Below are 24892 nucleotides of genomic sequence, written 5' to 3'. Positions count from 1 at the left end.
TTTAAAAAAAAAAATATCATTATTAGATAGTGGAACCTAATAAACTAAACTTTTTTTTTTCAAATAAGCCAGAGAGAATAATTGAGGAGGTGCATAAAACAAGTTAAGTGGGTGAATTGAGATCAATAAAACATATAGTAAAGATCCACGATTTGTAAGAGAGAAAGAGAGAGAGAAAGCAATTTTCAGAGGGCTCGGCGGTCGGCCGGCGCGTGAGCGTCCGTGCCGCCGCCGGAGCTCGTGTTTCTTTCAGATAAAATTACCAGGATCCGGCCTTCTCCTCGTTTCTGCCGGTTCCCGCCTGTCCGATCTCTGGTCTGCCACCAACCGCTTTGGTTCTGGTCCTGGAGTAACGACGCGGTGGCTGTGTAGATGACGCGGAGAAGACCTTAGTTGTTGTCGGAATAATATCTCCGGGAGGCGGAGGCTATCGCAGATCCGTCGCCGCCGGTCTTTTGTCTCCGTGGCGGGGAAACTCCTTCAGGTCCGCCGTCATCGGATCTAGTCTCCGGGGGGTGAAGGCTTCTTCAGCCTTGCGTCGCCGGCTCGTGGCCCTTATTCTTTAGGGTTTTGTTTCTTTCTTTTCTTCGGTCGGGTTTTTTTGTTTGTTTCTGTGGGTTGGTGTGTTCGTCGGAGGAGATGGAAGAGCTCCGGCGGAAAGAATGAGGATGCATGCGATTCCTCTGGCGGGTCCCGGTGGTTAATGTTGATGGAGGAGCTCTCGCTACGGCGATTGAGCCTCTCCGGCTTGAGTGGCCCAAAGTTGGGTGAAAGTAAAGAGGAACGGAGCGATGGAGCTCCGGTTTGGCCGGGTGGTCCGGTGGTTGGATCTCCGGCGCCGACGAGTTGAGATGGTATGGCGCTATCCTTGTGACACGTGTTTCTTCGCGGAGGAGGATCGCGACACGTGTACAAGCGGCCAAAAGTGGGTTTAGTGAGGCGGCAGTATGCCTTTCCGCCTGCTCCCTAGGGTTTTCTCGTGATGGGTCCGTAGGGCTTAGCCCATTAGAAATTTGGGTGTCCTATTTGTTGTTGGGCTTATGTTATAATATTGTACTGGGTTTGGCCCGTTTCTTTTATAATATTAAATCCCTTTGATGGAAAAAAAAAAAAGATAGTGGAACCTAATAAACTTGCACTCGATTACTTTAACGAAAAAAAAATATAAGATATCTTTTAAAATAAAATAAAAAAAAAGAAACAACGTGTGGAACCATTAACAATCAACATATATTTAGTGGCACGCACGTCTTCTAAAATTGTCCTCACGTATTCATATATACATATGCTCAAACGCTAGGCGTTGCAGAATTATTATTCCATTTTAGAGAAAAAGACATGGCAAGGTCGCTCAAGAAACCAGCCAAGTTTAGCCTACGACGAGTCCGGATCAACTCACCGTCCATTAGGTTCAAACCTGACTCCAGTTCCATAGAGAGAGACCAAAGAATCGAGTTTCTTGGTCAAAATGCCGATGATGCTGGATCCACAGGAGAAGAAAGCAAAGTCCAAAACAGAGAAAGCGAAGAGACTGAAGACAAACAAGAAGAAGAAATCGTCAAAGTAGTGATAAAAGAAGAGAAAAAAGAGCAAAAAGAAGAAGATGACGTCAAGAGCTTTCAAGATGGAGGCGCAGAAGGGAAGAAAGAGGCGGGAGTAGCGGTTGAGACGGCTAAAGAGGAGGAGGCAGAAGGTGGGAACAGAGTAATGGTGGTGGTGGATAAAGCCCTTGCTTCTACAGGAGCTTTAGAATGGGCTATAACACATACCTTACAACCACAAGACACTCTTTTTCTGCTATATTTTGCACAACCATTTAGAAAAGGTTCTTCTTCTATATTTTCTTGTTTAAATGTTTCTTTATTTTGGCCTCCTAACGTTTTTTGGGATTTGGTTTTAGGTGAAAGGAAGAACCGAAAACGGGAGGTGAAAACTGATGAACTAGTCCACACTCTGAAGAAACTGTCCCAAACAAAACGACCAGGGGTGAGTTTCACTCTCCATTGTTTCTTATATATGTCAGGAGTTAGAGATAGTGTTAGATTTGTGTATATAATGACAGATAGAAGTGGAGATAAGGAGGCTAGAAGGAAAAGACAAAGAGAAAGGAGCAAAGATAGTTGAAGAAGCAAAGAAACAGCAAGTGACTCTTTTAGTAGTTGGACAAGAGAAGAAACCTCCAGTATGGAGGCTACTGAAGAGATGGGCTTGGAAGAGACGCCGTGGACATGCCGGTGTTCTTAAATACTGTCTCGAAAACGCTTCTTGCATGACTATAGCTGTTAAACCAAAGAAGCGCAAGCACGGTGGTTACTTAATCACCACCAAACGCCACAAAAACTTCTGGCTTCTCGCTTAATGAACACCAACCTGCAAGCTTTTCATCCTTTATTTTTGTTTGTTTGTATCATCAAAAGCTTTCAAATAAATTCTCATTCTTCCAATGGATTATTGAAATAACAAATGTATCTGCACAAGAATTATCAACAATTTTCCCTATCTTCCTCAGCTGTTTAAAATGATTCTGTTAATAAACACAACACATTGGAATGTAAGTGAGACTTCTTGGTGTTTACTCGCCTTTTGCTTCTTTGACTTGTGTAACTACTGAACCAAATGCTTATAAGCAATACGGTGAAGCTGATCATACCCCGCAAGCACTCCTGCTCCTGCAACTCCAAGAAGCATGTTGGCAGTAACTCCTCTATACAGCGCAAAGAACCCTTCATACTTGAGTATCTCTCTCAATGCGTGAATGGCGCTCCGGTATTTAACAGGCTGTCCTGATGTAAGCATCATTCTCCTCCTAACCGTGTCAAAAGGGTAAGCAATGACGCCTGCAGAGGTAGTAATGCTCCACCCCAATAAAAAGCTAGCCAAGAAGTTTCCCTGTCACAAAATCAAATAAACCATTTATAACTATTGCTCACTCTTAATTAAGAATATAGGAAGATGATGTTACCTCTAAGGAACCAACTAAAACAATGGGTTTGAATGTATCATACATCCCAAAATACATCCCTCGGTAAAGAGTGATTCCCAATATCGACACGCCAAAGCCACGGTAAAGACCTTTAACACCGTCGCTTGAGAGAGTTTTACGGTACACATCAACCATCCCTTTAAACTGCCTCTTGCCAGTAACTGAACATTCTTTCGCATCAGTGCCTAAACGAGTCCTCGCGTAATCAAGATGATACAAAAACAACGAAGTCGTAGCTCCAGCAGCGCTACCAGAGGCTACATTCCCAGCGAACCACTTCAAGTAACCGTCCTTCTCTTTGGAACATCCGAGACGGGTCTTGAAGTAACCTTTAAACGCAAAGTTGGAAGCCTATAAAAAGAGAGTCTCTTAAAACACATAAAACAAACACTCAAAGTGTCTAAAGATTAAAGCTTTTCTTTAAAGCAAACCTGTGTAGGGAAATAACGTATGACGTTGGCTTGGTTTCCTCTCCAGAAGGATAAAACACCTTCTTCTCTGAAGATTCTGAGGAAGCAGTTGCCTAGACCGGTGTAGGGTCTTGCGAGATGTCCTGTTTTGATCATCTCGCCTTGGTTTTGGAGTAAAAGCTTTACCCTTTCGATAGGAGCGGCTGCGGATTTGGCGACAATGGCTGCTGCTCCTCCCATCATGAAATCCGTAGAGAACTTCTCGGGTTTTCCGACAAAAGCCATCCTTTTTGCCCCCACCTGATTCAATACCAAATACAACGGATCAAATGGGATGAGGAATGGTGCAAAGGGAAGAGAAAGAGAGGATTTTGAAGTGACAAAACCTGGAGATGGTTCCTATATGATCTTCGCCGCAGAGAGAGAGGGGAAGTCGGCGGCGAAAGATCGTCTCCAGGTGAAGGAGAGGAGAAGCGGGTGGTGGTTTCGTTTTGGAGCTCAATAAAATAGAAAAGGAAAGAGATAATCATTTTCTTTGAATCGCAAAATTGGAGGAGGACAGAACAGGAGGAAAAGGTGTTTTGTTTTCTTTTGTCTTTTTCTAATTTTTAAAGCAAAAACCTTTATTTCAATTTTCAAATCAATCACAGCTGACTTCTAGTTCCAATAGCATTTGCTGAAAATCGAGCGTAAACTTTGCAAAAATGTCTCAGCTTTATCATCTTTTTGTGAGAATCGATCTGACATATCCTCTGCATCGCGCCGTGTCCTACGCCGCCGTGGAACTTTTGAATTAACGAGGATCTGAGAATATCTGGTTCACTCAAACCGGACTTTACTACTCTGAGTTTAATGGTTTAAGTAAAACCGGAGCTGGTCCGAATATGGTGGCTGATCTCTGTCTCCTTTTTCCATAAAGCTTTTTTAGCTGCAGAGTTGAATTGAGTGAAAGCTAAGCAATGGAGCCAATGACGCCAATCTCGTGCCCTACGACTCCTCGTTGGAAGGAACCAAGACAGGCCGTTCCTCACTGGCCGCTTCCGCCAGGTGCTCCATCTCTAGACTTCTGGTTTAAAATTTTGAAATTTAGACATTTATTGTTAGGTAGCTTTAGAAAGAACAAAAAATGGTTAGTTTTTGAAACAATGGGTTTATCATCTCAGGAAACGAGGGCAAGCTCCAGGTTTGCTGATTCAAAGCGGTTTCCTTCAGACTCGTCTAGGTATTTCCAAATCTCTATGCTGAAAGTGAATTTTCTTTTTTTTCCTCTTTTCCAGAAAATTACTGAATCTTTATATGTGTGTGTGTGTGGTTTCAGCAATTGTGGAGTTGATCAGGCAATAGGCTGCTATGACACACCGGTTCAGGTTTGTTTTATTTTACAAAGTCTTGTCCTTTTTTTGATAGGGATTCTTTGATATTGTTATCCAATGTTACCTTGAAACTGGTGGTGAGATACTTAAAGCTTGGGTTTGAGGCTTGTAGCTTTTGCAAGTTTGGGCATAGTAGATGAAGATGGCTTCTAATTTTCTTGAATTGATCTGAGCCAATTAGTTCTGTAAAGTCTAAGTACTTGGTGTCATCTCTTTTTTTTATATCCCTTTTGGCATGCAGGAACTTATTGTCATCGATGTTCTCTTGTCTGCGTTGGTTGGAATTGAAGGGAGATATATATCAATTAAAAGATTCCATGGGAAGGAGGATAGTATAGCTTTCCAAGTTGATCCATCAAATGGATTTGGCATTACAGGCAAGTACTACTCAACACATTAAATCTTGTATCTTATCCTGAACATTTTAAGAAAAATGGCTACACAATTCAACTAACTATGTATGATCTGTTCTTATTCTACCTGGCTCTTCTCAGAATATAGTGGCTGATGCGAATAATTTTGCAGGAACAAGCAAAAAGAATATTCCCATTGTGTGAATGTTTTCTGCTGATAGACCAATTTGTGGAGTCAAGCTCACAGTTCAAGAAGGGGCTAGTTAACCATGCATTTGCAGCTGCACTCAGGGCTCTCCTTCTTGTATGTTATATAGGTTGCTACTTTTTGTGGTAATTGTCATGCATTGTTTGTTTGTTGAGTTATTTTTCTTTCTTTTACTGTTTCATCTCGGAGCTTTTGCAAACTGGATCTGTATTCGATAAAACAATAGTCAAATTTAGGGGAGCTAATCAGTTAACTAAAAACATGAACTTGGAAGCTCATTTGAATTTGATGTCTCTATCCCATTTAAGAGTGAGCAATTGAGAATGTATGCGTACGTATGAATATCTAAGATGACCAATTGCATTGTTTAGATCGAGAGATATCACTTTCTGTTAGCGCTGAGGTAATTTGAAAACACTCTTTGCTAATGCTGAAAGTTAACAATTTTTTTCTTATACCAGGATTATCAAGCCATGGTGGCACAATTGGAACATCAATTTCGACTTGGAAGACTCTCTCTCCAAGGATTATGGTTTTACTGTCAGGTCTGTCTTTCTTCCGAGAATGGAAGCTACAAGTTCTGGAAAAACCTATGCTGATTGATTGTTTTTGTGTATCTCAGCCCATGATGGGATCCATGCGCGAGCAAAGCATTTTGTGGGCTCCGGTGTGCTTAATCTCTTGCAGAGTCAGGTATATTCTTGCTATGGTCATAAACGTTCCCCTTAGATATTTTATTTTGTGGGCTCCGGTGTGCTTTCTTGCTGTATGGCCTAATCTTGAAAGACTGTCATGCCTAGGCTAAAGCGATGGCTGGTGATAACTCAGTAAGGTCATTGTTAGAGAAAATGACCGAGTGTGCAAGCAATGCATACCTGAGCATATTGGAAAGGTTGAGTTTCTCATGCCTCATTCGTTCTTGCTCGTAACTAGACTCATAGTATTCTCAGATGTGTCAGCTGACTTGAACTAATGTTTTAATTAAGGTGGGTCTATGAAGGGATCATTGATGATCCGTATGGGGAATTTTTCATTGCTGAGAACAGATCTCTTAAAAAGGTACTTTGATTTTTTTTTTTCCTCAGCTCGCCTGCACAATTTTTCAATTGCTTGATCTTACAATTTCAAACTTTTTGTATAGGAAAGCCTCAGTCAGGACTCGACGGCTAAATATTGGAGCCAAAGGTACAGCCTCAAGGAGACTATTCCTGGCTTCCTTGCAAACATTGCTGCAACAATATTGACCACAGGGAAATATCTAAACGCTATGAGAGAATGTGGGCACAATGTTCAGGTATGTTTGTGGATAACAGCAGATCTTTCCCTGCGCACCACAGCGGCTGCAGCAGATCCTCGCCACGAGGACTTGACTTGTTGTGTGGTGAGCAGTCAATTCGTCTTTTCCTGGATGTGGTCAATAATACATAGACCGTACATAATTTATTCTCACTTTGCGTTAATATCATAGGATCGAACTTCGTTGCTTAAGACTTTGGGAATGCAGAAGGACACTGATAGCAATAGTATTGAGGACCCAGTGAGCATCACTGGTCTTGAAACATTTTCCTTGAGCTACAAGGTCCGCTCCCTTTCTTGCCTTGTCTGAAACTTCCTGTTTGTATTTGATTGACTAATGAACTGTTTGATATGTTTTAAACTACTTTTGTATGAAATGTTGTTTGTGTCTTTGTGTTTCAGGTTCAGTGGCCACTATCTATTGTCATATCAAAGAAAGCCCTATCAAAGTACCACTTAATTTTCCGCTTTTTGTTTCATTGCAAACATGTGGAACGTCAGCTTTGTGGTGCGTGGCAGATACATCAAGTATGGACTAAATATTATGAAGTAGCTAGGGAACTTTGTGTTTGTTTATTATGAAACTTTATATTTGACAAACTGATGTGTAATTCGACAGGGTATTCGGTCTATGAACTCAAACGGTACAGCAATATGTAGATCATCGCTTCTCTGCCGTAGCATGCTTAAATTCATCAGTAGCCTTCTACATTATCTTACATTCGAGGTAAGTCTCATTGTTGTGTTTGTTTTAAACTTTTATGTTTGCTGATATAATGTTTAATTAAGCGTAATGTTGTATTTGCTTCTTCTATGTGGGATGTGTCTTCAGGTTCTGGAACCAAATTGGCATGTGATGCAGGATAGACTACAATCCACAAGGAGTATATATGAGGTAAGTGTAGAGGTCTGCTTTGTTATTGTTGGAAGGGAGAACATGTTTTTTTCATTGAACAATAAACCATCGTCTCACAGGTGATACAGCATCACGACTTCTTTCTTGATAAATGTCTGAGAGGATGCTTTCTTCTTTTACCTGATGTCCTCAAGGTATCTGTTCCATTTAATGTAATCGTTTCTCAGGATAAATGTACTGGTGGTATGTGTATAATGTTTTTCAATATTTTGACTGTTGCATAAAATGGAGAAGTTGAAATCAGTGTGCCTGCAATATGCTGCAGCCACACAGTGGCTAATATCATCGTCTGTTGACATCAATAGCCAGTCTCAGAAGACAATGATAAGAGACACAACCGTCACAGAGTCCATATTGTAAGTAGTAACAAGGAACTGTTTTTAAGGAATCACGTAGATCTTTTAAGACCCTTTTTTATCAGCATCTCTACAAAAGCAGTGTTGCTGTTAGAAACTTTTCCAACTTCATATTATGGTATCGTATCGTGTTCTAATTTGTTGGTTTACGCGTTTTACCAGCAATTTCGAAAGGGAGTTCAACTCGGAGTTGCAGAGCTTAGGACCAGTGTTGAGCAAAGGCTCTCAGGCTGAGCCATACTTGACTCATCTCTCCCAGTGCATCCTTGGTGTTTCTAAAGATTGAGAGAGTGAGACCTGTACTAAACAAACTCAGGCATTTCATGTTTTTAATGTTTTAGCAATTGATATTCAGCTTGAATTTTTTATGAGATGTGGTGTGATTAGTCTTTTGTAGTCGTTTCTTTTCTTCTTCTGAAGTCCACGGTTTAAAGAAAAAATATCACAGGCTATCTCTGGTAAAAGCTTGCATTCGAGTATTGTGTGGTTCAAGTGCAACTAACTACTTCCGTTAACATTTATCGGTGAATCTTTTACGATGTAAAAGAGTAATTAGGTTCGAGATTTCTTTACATCGCGTTAACGTTTCAGACGAAGAAAAGAAATAAAGATACAGCTTCACGGTTGATGCCACACGTGTAAGTGTCAGGTCCCTTGGCTTTGAGTACAAATGATCAATTCTTGACCCAAAGCAAAGAGAAGATAGGTGCCAACAGAACTGACTAAATCACCATAATGGTTGGTGTTCTGTTCTATCTTCCCATCAGACCTTTGAGGAATGTGTAGAGATGAACAATGACCCTAAAGGAGAAGAAGAGTTTACCAAACAAAGGTTCCCAAGATTGATATATATTGTTAATAGCATTTGATTTAAATGTAATATATATACATATATGAAAGACCAGATTTGTATAATTATTCTTGGGTTCACCCCCTCTAGGTTCACCAACCAATAAGATTTCATTATTTTATATTCAATATTTTTCAAAAAATAGAAGAAAATATTGTCAAATTATATTATGTTTTTAAAATAAAAAACTAAAATAATAATAGTTATAAAAAAAAATTCTTAAAACATTTTAACGTCGTCACCCAAAACACTAAATCCTAAACCCCTTGGATAAATCATAAACTCTAAATAAAAAACACTAAACACTAAATCCTAAACCTTAAACCTTAAATCCTAAACTTTAAACCCTAAATCGTAAACCCTAAATCTTGAGTGTTTTAGTGTTTAGTGTTTTTGATTTAGAGTTTAAGATTTATTCAAAGGTTTAGGGTTTACCCAAAGGTTTAGGGATTAGGATTTAAGGTTTATTGTTTAATGTTTTTCTGACGATGTTAAAAAGAAAATTTTAATTTTTTTTTATAACTACTATTGGTTGGTGAACCTAAAAGTTTACCGAGTGAACTCAAGAATAACTCATATTTTTATATATGAATTACACTTATTTTATAACTACTCTCTCTGTCATTCATCTCTTCATTATCCGATTTCCTTATTTCTGATTTTCCTTTTAATACTTAGCTTCATCTTTTATTTTCCTTTTCTAATAGTTAAACCTCCTCTTTGGTTTACTATATATATATATATATGTAGCCTTATAGGCAGGTTTTATGCATTTATAATCAATAAACGATTTCTTAAACCTATTACTTTCTTCCCAAGCAATCTTGCCAAAATTCATACAAAGAGGTTAGTATACGAACTCTGTCTTTCAAGATATTGATCTTTCTCATCTCCTAGGTCCGCGTTTACCCGCTCTTCGAATCCACAGTAGGATATCTATCTATCTAGGTTTTCCCTCTCAGATCTTGATTCAACCTGTGTGAAATCTATCTCAGGAAGCAAACCAAATCGAGAACATGGCGGTGGAGAAAGCTATGGTGCTATGGAACATCAGCAACTGTCCGATTCCAGATGGTCATGATCCTCTTATGGTGGTTCAGAGAATACAAGCGGCGGTGGAGAAGTCCGGCTACGTCCGCCGCAACGGTGAGATCTCAATCACTGCCATTGGCGACAAACTAACAGAGGTCCCTGGCGAAGACGTCATGAGGAGGCTCTCTTCCATCGGAATCGCTCTTAAAAACGCTGACGGTTTAATTCTTTCTTCCTTTGTCTGTGTGTATGAGTGCAATTAATTTAGATATTAGTATTTTAAGATTCAGCTTTTACTTCTTTTTTTTAACTGCAGAATATCAAATGGATTTGTATGATTGGGCCGACGAGAACCCTCCTCCGGGTACTATGATGGTCATAGACGGTCATGAGCAGCTGGGATGGTTAGCAGGAACACTTTCCGAACTTGAAGATAAGGGATTCAGAATTCTTAAACAGTGGGATTGGGCTGCCTTGTTCTCAGATGAACAGGAGACGACAACAACAAGCCTTGTTGTTAATTCCAGTGTTAAATCTCCCTGGTTCTGTGAAGTATGCTTTGTTGCTGCCCCAAGCCTTGAAGATTTCACCACCCATCTCAAGTCTGTAAAACATGCATATGGTGTAAGCATCTCTCCTTCTCTCTCTCTCTGCTTGTTTCAATACAATACATTTTGTCATTTGTCTTATATATATATGTTTGTCTGTATGTAGGAGTGGGACAGGCATGCTAGTAAAAACAATGTGGATCGTACTGACCCTGCTAACCTGCCCTTTGGTCGATCAAATGTATGTGTTTAAATCATCTATTCTCATCTTAAAGTTGATGATATCTACAGCCCTCTCTTACGCTGATTTTTCACTGCAGGAGTTGGACTTGCTGCTTAATCAAGACATGGTTAGACGTCAGATGTTAACGTCCGGGCGCGGGCGCAGGCGCGGGCCGCTCGGCCCTCTTAGGCCTCGACACACATTTAACCTAACGCATTCCAAGGCAAGTTGACATTTCTTTTCCTTTTCTGAGTTCCATCTTATTTACTTAGCTTTTGATTTTACCTTGACATGGTTTTTCATTCTAACAGTATTGAAGGAAGAAGAATAATAAGCTGGAGAGTGGAGAAGAAGCGTGGAGGGTGTTTCGATTTTCATATGGTTTTATGTAATAAATAAAAATACTTACTACTGTGCTATCTTTTGTTAAACATCGCAATTCAGTCTTACATATCTCCAACGTTTTATATTTGTCATTTCGAAAGTATGCTCTCACGTGTACAAGGCTTTTAGATACTTGGTTGCTAACTGTCTAGAGTTAATGACACTTGTGACAAACTTCCAGAAATGTCTATGCCCCAATATATAAGCTAGTATACAAAAACTAATGTTAGGATTATCAGCAAACTAATGTTAGGATTATCCTTTTGAAAGTTTAACCGGCAAGCATTACAGCCTCTAATAAACCAACTGTTACATGGATGTCACACCAGTTCTAAAGAAGGAAAAAACACGCGAAAAAAGATTTATTACAACATGGAAAACAGACTTGAACATATCTTTATTGAAAGACAGATGTAAGAATGACAAAAGAAAAAGGGGAACATGGAGCTCGGTAGTGACAGGATATTCATCCATGTCAACATAGTTCTTTGTTTACAGATTCCATGATGAGTTTGTCAAACTCAGGTTCCATCCAAGTGGTGACAAAGGAAGGTAGGTTAAGCTTGGGGTTGCCATCAAGCATCAATTCATCACCTGATTACTTGATAAGCAAGTGTCTTTGGGCATGGAATTGTCAGGCATCTTGAACCTTTTTAAAGATATACAAAAACCATAATGCAATCATAACATAAAGAAAAAAAAATCAGGCATTTCATGTTTTTAATGTTTTATCAAATGATATTCAGCTTTAAGCTGTAATGAGATGTGAGTGTGAATTTCCACGGTTTAAAGAAATAAATAAATCTAAGGGCTGTTAAAAGCTTGCATTCAAGTATAGTGTGGTTCAACAGCAACTAATTACTTCCTTTGAGAAGTCATCTGTAAATCTTTTACTCTGTCTTCCCATCAGACTTTTATGAGGAATGGGAAGAGATGAACAATGACCCAAAAGGAGAAGAAATTAAGAGTTTACCAAACAGAGGTCCCCAAGACTGATGATATCCATTGTTAATAGCATCTGAGATGCCTCCAACAACTCCGACAATGTTTATGATCAAGTTCTCCAAAGTCATCATCATCTGTTGCTTTTGATGTGACTCTGAAGTTTTGTGTCAATGCCTGCTAAGTGCTAAGATTTTGACAAGACCTTGTCCAACTGCAAAAGAGCTGAGTTGAGATTCCTCCAAAGAACCATAAATGCTCGTTTCTCAACCATTCTCCAATGCTCACTCAACTCCATCTCAACTCCGAAATTCCTGTTGCAATGATAGACATGAACAATGCTATGAAGAAGAGAGTTGCAAATCTAAAAGGGAAGAACCCCACTTTGCTTGCCAGTTTGAAAACAATAAGAGAATAAGTAGAAGAAAAAAACAAATTAGGGCACTGTTTTAGTACTATATACCTAGTACCTAAATTTATGAAAACTTTTCTGTATTAGACAGAACAAAAAACTAGATCCAAAATTATCCTTAATCTGAAAATTTATCAAACTAATGGAAACTAAAAATAAGTCTTAAGAAACTTACCAAGAAAGTAGAAAAAAGAAACCAAAACAGAATCAAGCTGTTCACCAGCACAACAACGCATAAAACTAAGATTTTTCAACTATTCGACATTGCCGCTGAAAAATCTCCTTCAGGCGGCTGCTGAATCTGCGGCTGCTGCAGAGCAAAGTAATAACGGTTTCTTGCGTTATATGCAATCTTAGCTGCAGGGAAAAGTATCACAGGTAACCGGGGCTGCAAATCCTTGTTAACCAAGGAAATTCCACAAACAGTAACGGAATCGTCTGCAGCAGAGCTATGATGATCAATATTAGTCATGAGGCTCTGCGTGTTGCTCAAGTAACGGTGCTGATCCTCCTCTTGTTTGAAACAAGATAAGTTTCCTCCATTGTACCCCTCTTGGTTTATTAGTTAACTATAATTTGCTACCTTGTATACTATAAAATTTCCCTAAAAAGATTGCCTGATCTCGGAGAGCAATACGTATTGACCCGTATAAATGAATCGCAAGTAAAATAATCTTAAACGTTATTTCTACCTCTCTTTCAGAAGGTCTAAGTGTATGTAACCAACGGCTTCCAACGGTCTAGAGCTAATAACACTTGTGGCAAACTTCCAGAAATGTCTATGCCCCAATATATAAGCTGATATACACAAACTAATGTTAGGATTATTCTTTTGAAAGCTTAACCGGCAAGCATTACAGCCTCTAATAGACCAACAGTTCCGCACCCATTATTAACCATGTCTTCTCCAAAAGGGAGCATGGAAAAGAGGGAAAAACCACGCGAATAAAGATTTATTACAACATGGAAAACAAACATGGAGCTCGGTAGTGACATGATATTAAGTGGTGACAAAGGAGCCGGCCCTTGGGCCAAGCCAAGGAAGCAGTGGTTTTCGGCCGTGTTATTATAAAGTTAAGTTTCGGCCACAATCTTCCAAAACTTTCCTTTAGTCTAGTGGTAAAATGTAAAGCCTCAGATTCTCTTAGGCAACCAGGGTTCGAATTACTTCAAAAGTGGCCTGGGTTTGCCATCAAGCATCAATTCATCACTGATTACTTGATAAGCAGTGTCTTTAGACAGGGAATTGTCAGGCATTTGAACCTTTTTCAAGATATGCAAAACAATAAATGCAATCATAACTAACTGCTCTCTCTCTCTCTCTCTCTCTCTCTCTCTCTCTCTCTCTCTCTCTCTCTCTCTCTCTCTCTACTATTATTGTCAGATAGAAATACATCACAGTAAATAAACAATGTAGTAGAATCGATCTTCGTAGGCAGAGCCTTGAATTGAGAGTAGCAGTACTTGCTAGTTGATACCTACTTTAAAATCAAAATCTATTACGCAAGAGATAACATGACGAGTAGCATATGTTAAAAGGTTCCCTAGATATAAGATGACGAAGGTACCACTAAATAGCCTCCGGAAGATATAAAGGCTATCACAGTAATACACACCACCAAATAAAAGATTGCATAAACGGACAAGCTCTCACAGGTGGCCTGTTCCATGCAATGCAACACAAAGATTTTGTATCTAAGAGTTTTGAAGAGAAGGCACCAAAATATAAAACAGGTAACAACATCTCACGGATCATCAGTGCCAACAGGCCAATTTGGAGCCTTCATTGGAGCATTTAATCTCTCTAAGATTGACTGGTCAGCCTTCATGATTGAAATTGTGAATCCAAAAAAAAAGAAAGTACCGTCAGCATAGCAACATAAGTAACACTTAACTAAATCAAGGAGAGAACTGAAAGTTACACGCCACCATATCAAGAGAATTCATAAAAAATCATGTATGCACCCTATCGACGGCAAGTCCAAATTCCAGCTACAATTTAGCGACAGCTTTTCCAGCATCAACCATAAGTAAAATATGAGAGAGATAGAGTGAAAAATACAGATATTAATAATCCTCAACATTTTTTTTAATTTTTTATGTTTTGATGACCAAAAATAAAGTCATTACAAACCGAAGAAAACTCTCTAGAATTGGAAAAGTTGTCTCCATAAGAACTGAGTATAACCTATGTAACTCATCAGCTGAGACATAGAACCCTCATTGTAAGCTACCATGGTGTTTTGAACATTTTTTTCCAAGTCCATAAGGGTTGAAGCAAATCCTCTATCGCCACTTATGAGTAGTATGTTTCCTGGAGCCGTCACAAACCTCATCCACATTTGGATTCTCCACCTGATATCTCTATCACTGGCTTGTTTCTGGTGAGTGTTTAAAGGGAAAAAATGTATTCCACTCTCTTTGCTTTTAGCATTTATCATGTTTATCATCATCAACATCATTATTATCATCATCTCTTATGATATTCTTATTTTGTAGAGGTTGAACCATAATATTTTGGTGCTAGACAAAAATTAGTCAATTTTTGCTTAAACTCCTCTTTTTAATTTTGAAAGTGCACAAAAGTTACTCGATTCTTAATTAAACATGGAATGATTTTTGCGATGGTGGGAGTTAGTGAATTTTGTATTCGGTTATGCATATATTCGGTTTACAGCTCAATAATTGATTATAGAGATTAGGACCTTTAAATCAGTGGTGATTCATATACATCTGTTGTTTTGCAACATTTTACTTTTTTTTTTATCTTAACTAATTCTGATATTTTGAATGTACATAATCACTCAAAATTGAAGGCAATGAAATATGCAGACAAGTCTCTCAGGTAATAACGAATTGAAGAAAAAATCCATTTTTTTCTCAGAAGTTTATTAAGAATATAAGATTGATTCAGTTAACAGTAAATTATATATTTTCACAAAGATTTAATAAGGATATAAGATTGGTTTCGTTGACAATACATTCTTTAATACCAAACTGTTAGTGTTATGTATATTTAAACTATATCATATGAAATTTTTTGATATATGTCAACTGATTGATATACATCTCAAAGTTTCCATGTTTGTTTAATAGTTTAATTAATAGCACAGACATGGAATTCTTCACAACACAAAATGTAATAGTTGCGTAAGCATATGTCTGTATGAATGTTTGTTCGATTTGCAATATAAATAGATCAACTGTTTTTAATTGTCTGTAATTTATTGGTAGTTCATATTGCGGTAGATATAAAACCAATAAAAATATATTTTTATATAACATATTCGTCAATTAATATTTTTAACTGCTGTTAACTAATTCTGTGTATTCATTAATAAATTAAAACACCAATTATTATGTTTATTATATTAATAAATTTATATTCTAAAATAATTTATAGAGTTTCTACTATATATCTTAGAACAATGTCAATTATCTTTAGAAAATAATCTATCCTATACTAAAAGGTGAATATACTCAATGGAGAGGCATGCCACCTCAGATTAAAAAATCAGCCAATAAAAATAAACTATAGTGCCACATCGTCATGTTATTCCTTCTCAAAGTTGGAGATGGCCATGCCTCTTCAGATCACACCGTCTCCGAAAACGAGTCTTCAACGTTTCAGATTTTTACCACTAATCCTCTCATTTATTGATGATTTCTCTCCAGTCTCCGCGAATGTATAAAAATCCTTTCCACAATCCTATTTGGAGACATCTTCGGCTTTCATGATTGGGAAGGACTTTGGCTCGGTGAGTTTTGTTTTGAAGCCATGGTTGGAAGATCTACAGGTATTGATTATGTCTTTCTCTCTGGTTCTGTTCGGTTTCAGTCCGAAGTAACTTACTCTGTGGTTTCATTGAAGGATGTGGGGTGAACGGGAGGATGAAATCGAATTTCTGAGTTCGTGGAAATCTTACCAGAGATGCGTTAGATTGAATCAATAATACTGTTTCCTCCATGGGTGAATCCAAGTCGGGTCTTTTGTTCTTAAAAGCAACAAAGTTCCGGCTCTTGCGTATTCTTACGTGTCTTCTCAAAAAGATTATCCAGATTATGTTGTAGATCTCTAATTGTCAGATCCAATGGTACTGTGCAACATGTGAAACCAATTGAAGTTCTATATCTGCTATTTGTATATATTTGATTCATCAATTGTTTTTGAGTAAAGCTAAATCGTAGCTTGAACCGTTTGTATTTTGGACTTCAGGTGCTAACCAATCAGTATATGCTCCAAAACCATCTTAATCTTGGGAGGATATTATACGTAGCATAACTTTCCTAAATGTACAACTCTTTTTATTTAACTTCTATTTTCAGTCTGGAAATCATTATGGTTTTACACTTAATACAGTTCTAAAACTCCATGGTTTGTTAGGAGAAGCTTCTTTATATATGCAGTTTACACTGCTTGGGCCAAACAATTTAAATATGCTGAATAAGACATTGTCATCAACCATAACCACCTTTTTTGTAGGTATGTCGTTTCTTTAGAATGTTGTTCACAGAAGAAAGGTGCATGCTTGGGTTCTCACTGATCATCCAATATTGCTGAATAGAGTTTTAATCTAGGAAGCAATGGTACAATAAAAAACTCTTCCAACAGCCTCCACGCTATGTAAAGCTTCAATTTCTGTATGATTGATTGTATAGCATTTTGAAATATGTGTAAAGCATAAATGTTACTCTATCTGCAGGTGATAACAAAAGTCTCAATAACAAGATATGAGAAATCATAAAGCATACAAAAGACGGTGAAAACCTTTAAAGCTTCCCTATATATGTAGATGTATGTGACAGATTGTTCTATTATGTTTTTTTTTTTCCGAAGAAGTCCGCGGATGATGAAAGAAGCAAGAAGAGCCGGTCACATTTTGAGGACATGAACAACATTTTGTACGAGTTAAGTTATAATGCGCCAACACTCACTGTTTAAAAGAGAACTTTAACGTAGTGGCTAATACCATTGTTTATATGATATAGGTTTCCACTGAGGCCAGGCTACCCGCAGTGGACAGAACTATGAGATCCAAAAAGCAATGAAAATAGTCTATGTAGAGTGTAAGAAGGGGCAAGTGATTGATGTGCCAGTGATGGAAGGAGCAGGGATTCCATAGCCGAGGACCATGCACGTACCGACAAGAACGAGAATAAGATTGTTTTTTTTTACTAGAGTAACCTTTTTCTAACCATCGCATGGTCTGTGTTGCAAAAGTAAGCTCATAAAATGTAGTATGTTATTAGCTCTTCACTGTACGGTGTTGGTTTGGGATAGTGTTCACTTCTGCGTGTCTACAGAGCAAAGAATAGAAAGAAAATGCTCCACCTAATACACCAAACAAGAGACCATTTAGATAATATGAAGTGAGAGATATATAAGAACACGTGAAATTTAATCATATGTTGTCATTAGCGTTGCATACAGCAAAAACGTATTTGAGAAGAGGGATGAATGTGAGGGGATAAATGATTAACTATAGAATGATATACTCAATGACTTTGACCCCGTGAGGAAATGTATAGTATATTATATCAATTATGTATGTCATTTTAATTTGTTCAATAATATTCATTTTTGTTTCTACATCACTAGAGATTCAAATTAACAAAACAAATCCACTTTTAATATTTCAAAAGACAATTATGAGTTACAAGCGATGTGACTATATATTACCCATATATAGATAAATAAATATATATATATATATCTTCTAAAATTGTATAAACATTAGACCCAATTATTATTAAACATTTTAGAAGCATTGAAAAATACAGAATGCTACAACATACTTTTATTTAAAATACAATATATTATTCACTAATTTATTTAAATAACCTATTCAGCCAATAATGCTAAAGTCAGTTGATATGGAATCAAGCAAAATTAATATATTTTTAGAAAAAAAAATTTCTTTAATATGCCAAGAAAATAATTTTACATTTATAGAATCACATTAAATACATATTAACAATCAACTTATATATATATTTAAACTGTTACATAAAAAATTATAACGTTGAAAAACCGGCGCGTAGCGCCGGAAACACCCCTAGTAAAAATAATAAATTCAATCCTTATCCTGATAGGACTCCAAATACTATAATTCTTCATGGATGTGAACTTTGTCTTATTCTTTAAACCGGCCTTTATATATTGAATTCGAGTCATATACAAGACGTGAACGATCCTTAGGAGTTAGGAAGAAATCTTATCAGAGGAAGACTTGCCGTATATGTTTTGACGATGATTTTGAAGTTGATCAGATGCTTTCCGTAGCTTTATGCGGTCATCAATTCTGTGTAGAGTGCATGAAACAGTATGTAGAAGCGATGCTACTCGAGGGAAGAGTACCGAGATGTCCTCATTATCAGTGCGGGTCTAAGCCAACTCTTAGAAGTTTTGCCAGTCTTTTGACACCTAAACTAAAAAAGATGTGGGAACAAAAGATCCAAGAGGACTCGATTCCTGTACTTGACAGAGTTTATTGCCCAAATCCGATGTGCTCGGCTTTAATGTACTAAAGGACATATGAGATGTTGCTTCAAATGTTCTAAACCCTTTTGCATCAACTGCAAAGTCCCATGGCATAATAACATGTCCTGCGGTGATTACAAGAGTCTGGTTCCAAATCCTACAACAAATGACATGATGCTAAAAGCTCTAGCAAATCAGAAGATGGGCGTCATGATCGAACGTGTTGTAGGATGCATTCATGATAATACGCGTTTATATTCTTTCCTTATTAATAATTATTCTCACAGTTCGTGGGATATTATTCTGCATAGAACAATAGAAATCGGTTTTGTTGATTGTTTATGTTGCTGGAAAAACGATTTTGGCATAAGAGAAAAAAAAAGGACGTAGATGAGGCTTGGTTAAGTTTTACCTTTCATGGCTCATCTCCTTGTAACAATAAAAGGATAAGGAGAAAAATCATGAGGGCACTGATTAGTACTAAATTTATGAAAACTTTTCTGTATTAGACAGAAGTCAGAACAGAAGTGACCCTTAAGTCCGAAAATTTATCCAACTAATGGAAACAAAAAATAAGTCTTAAGAAACTAACCAACAAAATGAAAAAGAGAAAAAAAAACATAATCAAAGTATCAAACTGTTCAACACCACACAACAACGCATATAACTAAAGATCTTTAACTATTATTTCTAATTGTCGTTCCAAACTGTAAATGTTGGAGCAACTTCTCCACCACCTTCCCCATGGTAATACATATTAGAGCCAACATTATTCGTCATTGCCGCGGGAAAATCTCCTCCTGGCGAATGCTGGGTCTGCTGCTGCTGAGCAAAGTAATAATGGTTTCTTGCGTTATAGTCAAACTCACTAGCAGCGTAGGCATCGCAGTTAACCGGGGCTGCAAATCCTTGATAACCACCATAACCAACAACATTTCCACAAACAGTAACCGAATCATCTGAAACAGAACTTTGATGATCGATATTAGTCATGAGGCTCTGCGTGTTGCTCAAGAAATGGTGTTGATCATCCTCTTGTTTGAAACAAGCCCTAGCACTCTCCGAAGACAAGTTTCCTCCATTGTAATAATAACCATTGTACCTCTCTTGATGTTGCTGCAATAAGCTCAAATCTACTCCCTGATGATGCTGAACCGCAGCGTTTTGCCAACCGCTAGCATTATTCTCACTCTCTGAAACGTTATTACTGATCATCATCATACTTGGAACCGGACGGTTAGCCTCCTTGAGACGTTTTGCGGCGCTACCAATAGGAAGACTAGGGCTTTCGAGGATTGCTTTAACGTTGTATCTGTTCATGTCGAAGTTAGTCACTGCGGTTAATCCTCTGAATTTGATGGCCGCAATGTCGTATGCCTCTGCAGCTTCTTCTTGTGTGCCTACATATATAATATATGTACAGCTTACTTAGATATATGTTGTAGTTTTTTAGTTATTATCTTTTGTTATAGATTTGATTGTGAAGTGTAGTAAGAGAAGACTAAAACGTACTAAACGTACCAAAAGTTCCCAAGTAGAGGTCTTTGTTACCGGCGACTCTTCCTATCCTAGCTTGCCATCTTCCATGTTGGTGATGTCTTTTGGACCCATTAGAAAGAAATATTCATTATATAAAATGTGATATTTTATAATTATATATTTATATTTATGTACGTAACAAAATAGGATTCGTTCTCTCTGTATGAATACCTTGTTACTCCACGATAAATCGATGCACCACGAGAGAAACCACTACTTTTCCTGCATATTTTAATCTCTATTATATATAGGTGTATGCTGATTATCTGACGTGAATACGGACATATTTTTAAATATATACGTGAGCGTGATGGGTTCTATATATAAAATACTAATATACATGTATAATAATAGATGTCATATGCAATAATATCAGCAGTTCCATTATGTACCTGCGAAGTGAGGCAACATACTCTTGCCTTGTCATGTGCTTCATCTCTTCTATCTCTTTCTCATATTCGCTCATCTACATATTATATCAAACCAAACCTACTTTTATTGTAATATAAATGTAACGATATACACATGGCAATTAATAATAAGATAATATCATCTTATAAAAAGAAGAAAAAAATTGGTTAGAAGTTATGAAGTCTTGAACTACATTGATTAACTTACGGGGAAGTTAGTAGTAGTGGTGGTTCCCCAATACTTGAGTGCGGCTAAATCATAAGCCCTAGCTGCTTTTTCTTCTTTGTCATAACCTCCTGCATGATCAAATAACAACTGAATTAGATCGTATCTCTATTTTGATTATATAATATAGATTTATCGATCATAGCTTCATCCAATTTATAATAAATTACTTACCCAAATAAACTGAGAAGACAACCACCAGGTGCAAATTTTGATAAACACATGAAAAAAAATAAAAACCTAGATTAGTTTGAAAGCAAATGGTGTATGAAATTATGATCAAATTATCCTGAATATATATATACCTTGTCTTCCTTTGCGCGTTTGGCCTTCTCGTTTACAACTATTATCCCATAAATGTGCCTCATATCTTCCTGTCCACCGATGCCTGATCAGTTAATACGAACATACATGTCATCAACAGCATACCATGTATATATATGTATTATTCTATAGAAGCCCATATGCCATAATAACAATCTCTCTTTGATATATATCAAAGAACATTCCGTAGCACTCTCCCAACAGAGCCATTAGATCAATGTCCCAGACTTTACCAAGAAGATAACAATTCAAGCGACATTTTACACATTATAATTAAATAAATGAAGGGCACCTTGTAACACCGCGGTATATAGACGTCCTCTGTCCAAAACTCTCAATAGTTTTCTTCGGTGTAGCTTCAACGCTATCATCAATAGTCTTCCCTTGGGCAACAAGGTTGTTACTGCTGTAGTTGTTGTTATCACAAGAAGTAGATGAGTTCATTGAGAGGGACAGGCCTTTTGCACCATTGCCATTTTCTTGATTATCAACATTATCCACGGGTTGATTTCTCAGCCATGTCTTTATCATCGAAAGTCCTAGTGAGCCACCACCACCGTCTCCTCCTCCATAACACCCACTTCCATCGATATCTCCAACGTTTTCGTTGGTGTTGTAAATCGTGGTGGTGCGGCCAAGGAAATTCTCAAGCTTTGGTCCATCTTGCTCATCATTGTGGATGTTATTACATGCACTACCATTGATGTCCCAATCTATAAAGAAAAAAATCAAAGATTAATGGCCTATATTATCATAATTTGTTAAATTTAATTTTCATCACCGATTTATAATACACAAAATGGGTATTTGCTTATTCTCTCCTTCAACTGTAAGAAAAAAATATACAAATCAAAAGGTACGTATGTATGTGATCATATTATATTGAATAAAGGAGGAAATGTCAAATTTCATTTCATATCTATGTATAATTTAAAAAAAAAAATCTATGTATAACTGGCATATGTTTTAGTATCACTATATGCGAACAAACATCAAACCCCACACATTGATATTCTCAAAATAAATGAAATCGATAAATAAGCCCAAGAAAATAATAGGGCTAGTATGCGTGCGTGTATATTGGTCTTTGTTCTACGCATTGGAATAAGAGGAAACTATACAAATAAACAAATACAAAAAAACAAGTAGTTCTAAAACAATAACCTCGGGAGTGACTATTGTTGTCTCTGGTGAAAGCATCGAGGACGACACCAAAGGGAGAAGGAAACGATGTTTGGATGGCTGAAGACTCATCGGAGGCAGCGGTCGGATCGTAACAGTACTCTCCGGCGACATCTACGGCGGTTGTGGTGGTGGAAGAGCAGACGTCCTTACGATGGTGATTTTGTTCATAAGGAGAGAGAGAAAAGCCTAACCAGTTATTATTCATCGAGTTCAGAAAATGATCTAACGAGTTCTTGGTAAAAGGTAAAAGAAGAAGAACTTAGTTAGGGTTCATGCATGAAGAGGAGGAGAAAAAGGTTTTGGACTTAAAGAAGAGAGATGAACTAGAAGAAGAGAAGTCAAAGATATAATGCTTCATTTCTTCCGAGGCGTCATATTATGCGCATTTATATAAACGAATATTTATTTAAATTAAGAAGGAACAAAAAAGTTATTTTACTTGAAAAATGTGGAGATGTATTGGTCGGTTTGAATGGTGGTGGTGGTAATGTAATTCGATGCCTAATCTCTTAATTCTAGTTTGGTTTAATACATTATAATTAATCAGTCAAAAACCCTTTCAAATCTCTCTTCATGTACAAGTAAGGTTGTTAGTGTTAAAGTGAGAGTAACATGCACGAGGACTAATAATAAAACCCAAAATCACTCGCTGTTGAACTAAGACCAATAATGCTGTGTCTACGACTGCTAGAGCCATGTATGTATGTGTGAAACTTTATTTTTATTTTTATAAAGGCTTTATGTGTGAACCTATGACCGAGCGAGCGACAGCGTTTGGCGTGTTCTTCCAAACGTGAACTAGTCACTTCAAATATTTTACAACAAATCCAAAGATTCATGGTTTTAGTGCAGCTGGTATTTGAACTACAGGACTAAGAACTAATTAAGAAGAGATAAGTTCGATGCTTAAAAGAAACATATATAAACTTAAATGTTTAACAACACCAAATAATGTCCAGTGGCTGTGGTTCAACCAATTAAAACCTCCCAAGAGTTTCAAAACAAAAATCTGATTCCGCCCCCCCCCCCCCCCAACTATAACATTGTAAACACAAAAAGAGTAAAAAATAATACTTAAAAGTTAAACACGCGTAATTACATAAGATGTGGATGACTAGTAGGGGATGGTGGTAGAGATGTACATCCTAAGCGATAGTAGTAAAGTTGTTGAGCTTATCGGATAATATCGAATTAAGAAAGATTATAGGTAAGTATGTAGAGTAATTAGGGAGGAAAATATAGGATACACATGGATCAATGAAACGATAGTGAGCATGTGCATGGGTTTACAATCTTTCAAATGTTTATACAGTTTAACTGTTATGGACTTTCTTTGGTAAGATACGATTCAATGGATTCTCTTTCTATATTTTATAGTTTAATTTCATCTCTTCCATTATTATGCCTGCAATATCTAACACACCACCAACCCACGTTTGAGAATTGCCTTGTACGTACAAACCCATACTATTATTTTGTTACAATTTGTTCTTGTATCTTGTATATGTTATACTCCTTATAAGAACATCTTCGATGTAAAATTTCATTTTTTTTCTTTAAAAATAAAGTAAAAATAGATATAGAGTGAAAATCCTCTAATCATATTTCATTTATATTTTTATAATGGAGTAATGAACAAACAAAAAATAAATTGCTACTGAAATAAATTTTATTACGGAGTGAGATATGAAATTGAGTTGGAGCATGTTTTATTCTACATTCACTTTTATTCCATTTTATAGTAAAAAATGGAGTTGTATTGGAGATACCCTAACCCCTAAGACCATCTCCAATCACACTCTATAATTTCCTCTATATTTCACTCTAAAATAGAGTAACTCTATTATAGAGTTGAATTTGCTCCAATGGTTCACTCTATAATAGAGTTACTCTATAATAGAGTGAAATATAGAGTATTTTTGTTTTTTCACTCTATATTTGGAGTAAAAAAATAGGATTACTCTATATTTCACTCTATTATAGAGTAACTCTATTATAGAGTGAACCATTGGAGCAAATTTAACTCTATAATAGAGTTACTCTATTTTAGTGTAAATTATAGAGGAAAAAATAGAGTGCCTTTGGAGATGCTCTAAGCCTTTGGCACCCAAATCTCAACCCAGTTAGTGGATCTACCAATTAAAAGTTTCATACACTTACGATATACGGTTTAAATTATTAAAAAAAAAATAGTTCTAACCTCACTGCATGTGTTTTTCTGGATAAAATTTCACTGCATGTATTAGCAATGCTAATCAGGAGTGAAAACGAAATATTGGATGGTGTTAAAGTTCTGTGTAAAACGATTATTACTTAACAAAACAAACAATTATTTTGTTGTGCTTTCCGTAAATACGAAAACAAATTTTTTTTTCCTCTAAGTGAGACGCACCTGTAGATTCCATCTGAAAGTAAAGGAAACACCTGTAGATGAAGATATA

The 24892-nt window shown here is 37.0% G+C and overlaps 6 protein-coding genes across 7 annotated transcripts; 4 read left to right on the top strand and 2 right to left on the bottom strand.

Moving 5' to 3' along the window:
• Positions 1 to 79: 79 nt before the first annotated feature.
• Positions 80 to 2497, top strand: LOC103833168 (nucleolar MIF4G domain-containing protein 1). 2 transcript variants are annotated; one of them, XM_009109263.3, is made up of 3 exons: positions 83 to 1825; positions 1901 to 1986; positions 2063 to 2497. In XM_009109263.3, exons 1-3 carry the CDS (start codon positions 1339 to 1341, stop codon positions 2357 to 2359), a joined length of 870 nt encoding a protein of 289 aa, XP_009107511.1. In that variant the 5' UTR covers positions 83 to 1338; the 3' UTR covers positions 2360 to 2497. The 2 variants fall into 2 exon arrangements, with proteins under 2 accessions (XP_033138427.1, XP_009107511.1); XM_033282536.1 differs by having other exon boundaries at positions 80 to 1986.
• On the bottom strand, positions 2416 to 4036 carry LOC103833167 (ADP,ATP carrier protein ER-ANT1). Its single transcript, XM_009109262.3, has 5 exons — positions 3780 to 4036; positions 3415 to 3693; positions 2963 to 3334; positions 2605 to 2889; positions 2416 to 2561 (listed from the first exon to the last, which is right to left on the bottom strand). The coding sequence occupies exons 1-4, from the start codon at positions 3921 to 3923 to the stop codon at positions 2605 to 2607; spliced, it is 1080 nt and encodes a 359-aa protein (XP_009107510.2). The 5' UTR covers positions 3924 to 4036; the 3' UTR covers positions 2416 to 2561.
• Positions 3853 to 8291, top strand: LOC103833166 (gamma-tubulin complex component 2). Its single transcript, XM_033282542.1, is given in 20 exon segments — positions 3853 to 3969; positions 4313 to 4400; positions 4402 to 4440; positions 4557 to 4615; positions 4712 to 4760; positions 5008 to 5123; positions 5273 to 5423; positions 5789 to 5872; positions 5950 to 5968; positions 5971 to 6020; positions 6128 to 6219; positions 6314 to 6386; positions 6469 to 6708; positions 6796 to 6906; positions 7026 to 7151; positions 7243 to 7350; positions 7456 to 7518; positions 7599 to 7673; positions 7771 to 7895; positions 8058 to 8291. Coding segments are annotated over 19 exon segments (1752 nt in total). The 5' UTR covers positions 3853 to 3969; positions 4313 to 4352; the 3' UTR covers positions 8182 to 8291.
• A 622-nt stretch (positions 8292 to 8913) lies between these two features.
• On the top strand, positions 8914 to 11028 carry LOC103833169. Its single transcript, XM_009109264.3, has 6 exons — positions 8914 to 9591; positions 9741 to 9996; positions 10094 to 10401; positions 10492 to 10566; positions 10646 to 10771; positions 10860 to 11028. The coding sequence occupies exons 2-6, from the start codon at positions 9762 to 9764 to the stop codon at positions 10863 to 10865; spliced, it is 750 nt and encodes a 249-aa protein (XP_009107512.1). The 5' UTR covers positions 8914 to 9591; positions 9741 to 9761; the 3' UTR covers positions 10866 to 11028.
• Positions 11029 to 18415: 7387 nt separating this feature from the next.
• LOC117129331 lies at positions 18416 to 19406 on the top strand (the record flags this gene model as incomplete). The annotated part of the gene is given in 2 exon segments (XM_033282925.1): positions 18416 to 18726; positions 18774 to 19406. Coding segments are annotated over 2 exon segments (480 nt in total), but the record flags the coding sequence as incomplete, so codon positions are not given.
• LOC103833171 (AP2-like ethylene-responsive transcription factor BBM2) lies at positions 19253 to 24312 on the bottom strand. Its single transcript, XM_009109267.3, has 9 exons — positions 22431 to 24312; positions 21559 to 21979; positions 21248 to 21330; positions 21117 to 21125; positions 20925 to 21013; positions 20699 to 20772; positions 20478 to 20528; positions 20289 to 20365; positions 19253 to 20167 (listed from the first exon to the last, which is right to left on the bottom strand). The coding sequence occupies exons 1-9, from the start codon at positions 22654 to 22656 to the stop codon at positions 19458 to 19460; spliced, it is 1740 nt and encodes a 579-aa protein (XP_009107515.1). The 5' UTR covers positions 22657 to 24312; the 3' UTR covers positions 19253 to 19457.
• Between the last annotated feature and the right edge of the window lie 580 nt (positions 24313 to 24892).

The sequence above is a fragment of the Brassica rapa genome, chromosome A10 (genome assembly GCF_000309985.2).
Source record: "Brassica rapa cultivar Chiifu-401-42 chromosome A10, CAAS_Brap_v3.01, whole genome shotgun sequence".
Taxonomy (NCBI): Eukaryota; Viridiplantae; Streptophyta; class Magnoliopsida; order Brassicales; family Brassicaceae; genus Brassica; species Brassica rapa.
The sequence above is the reverse complement of the archived record's forward strand: the minus strand, read 5'-3'. Positions and strand labels throughout refer to the sequence as shown.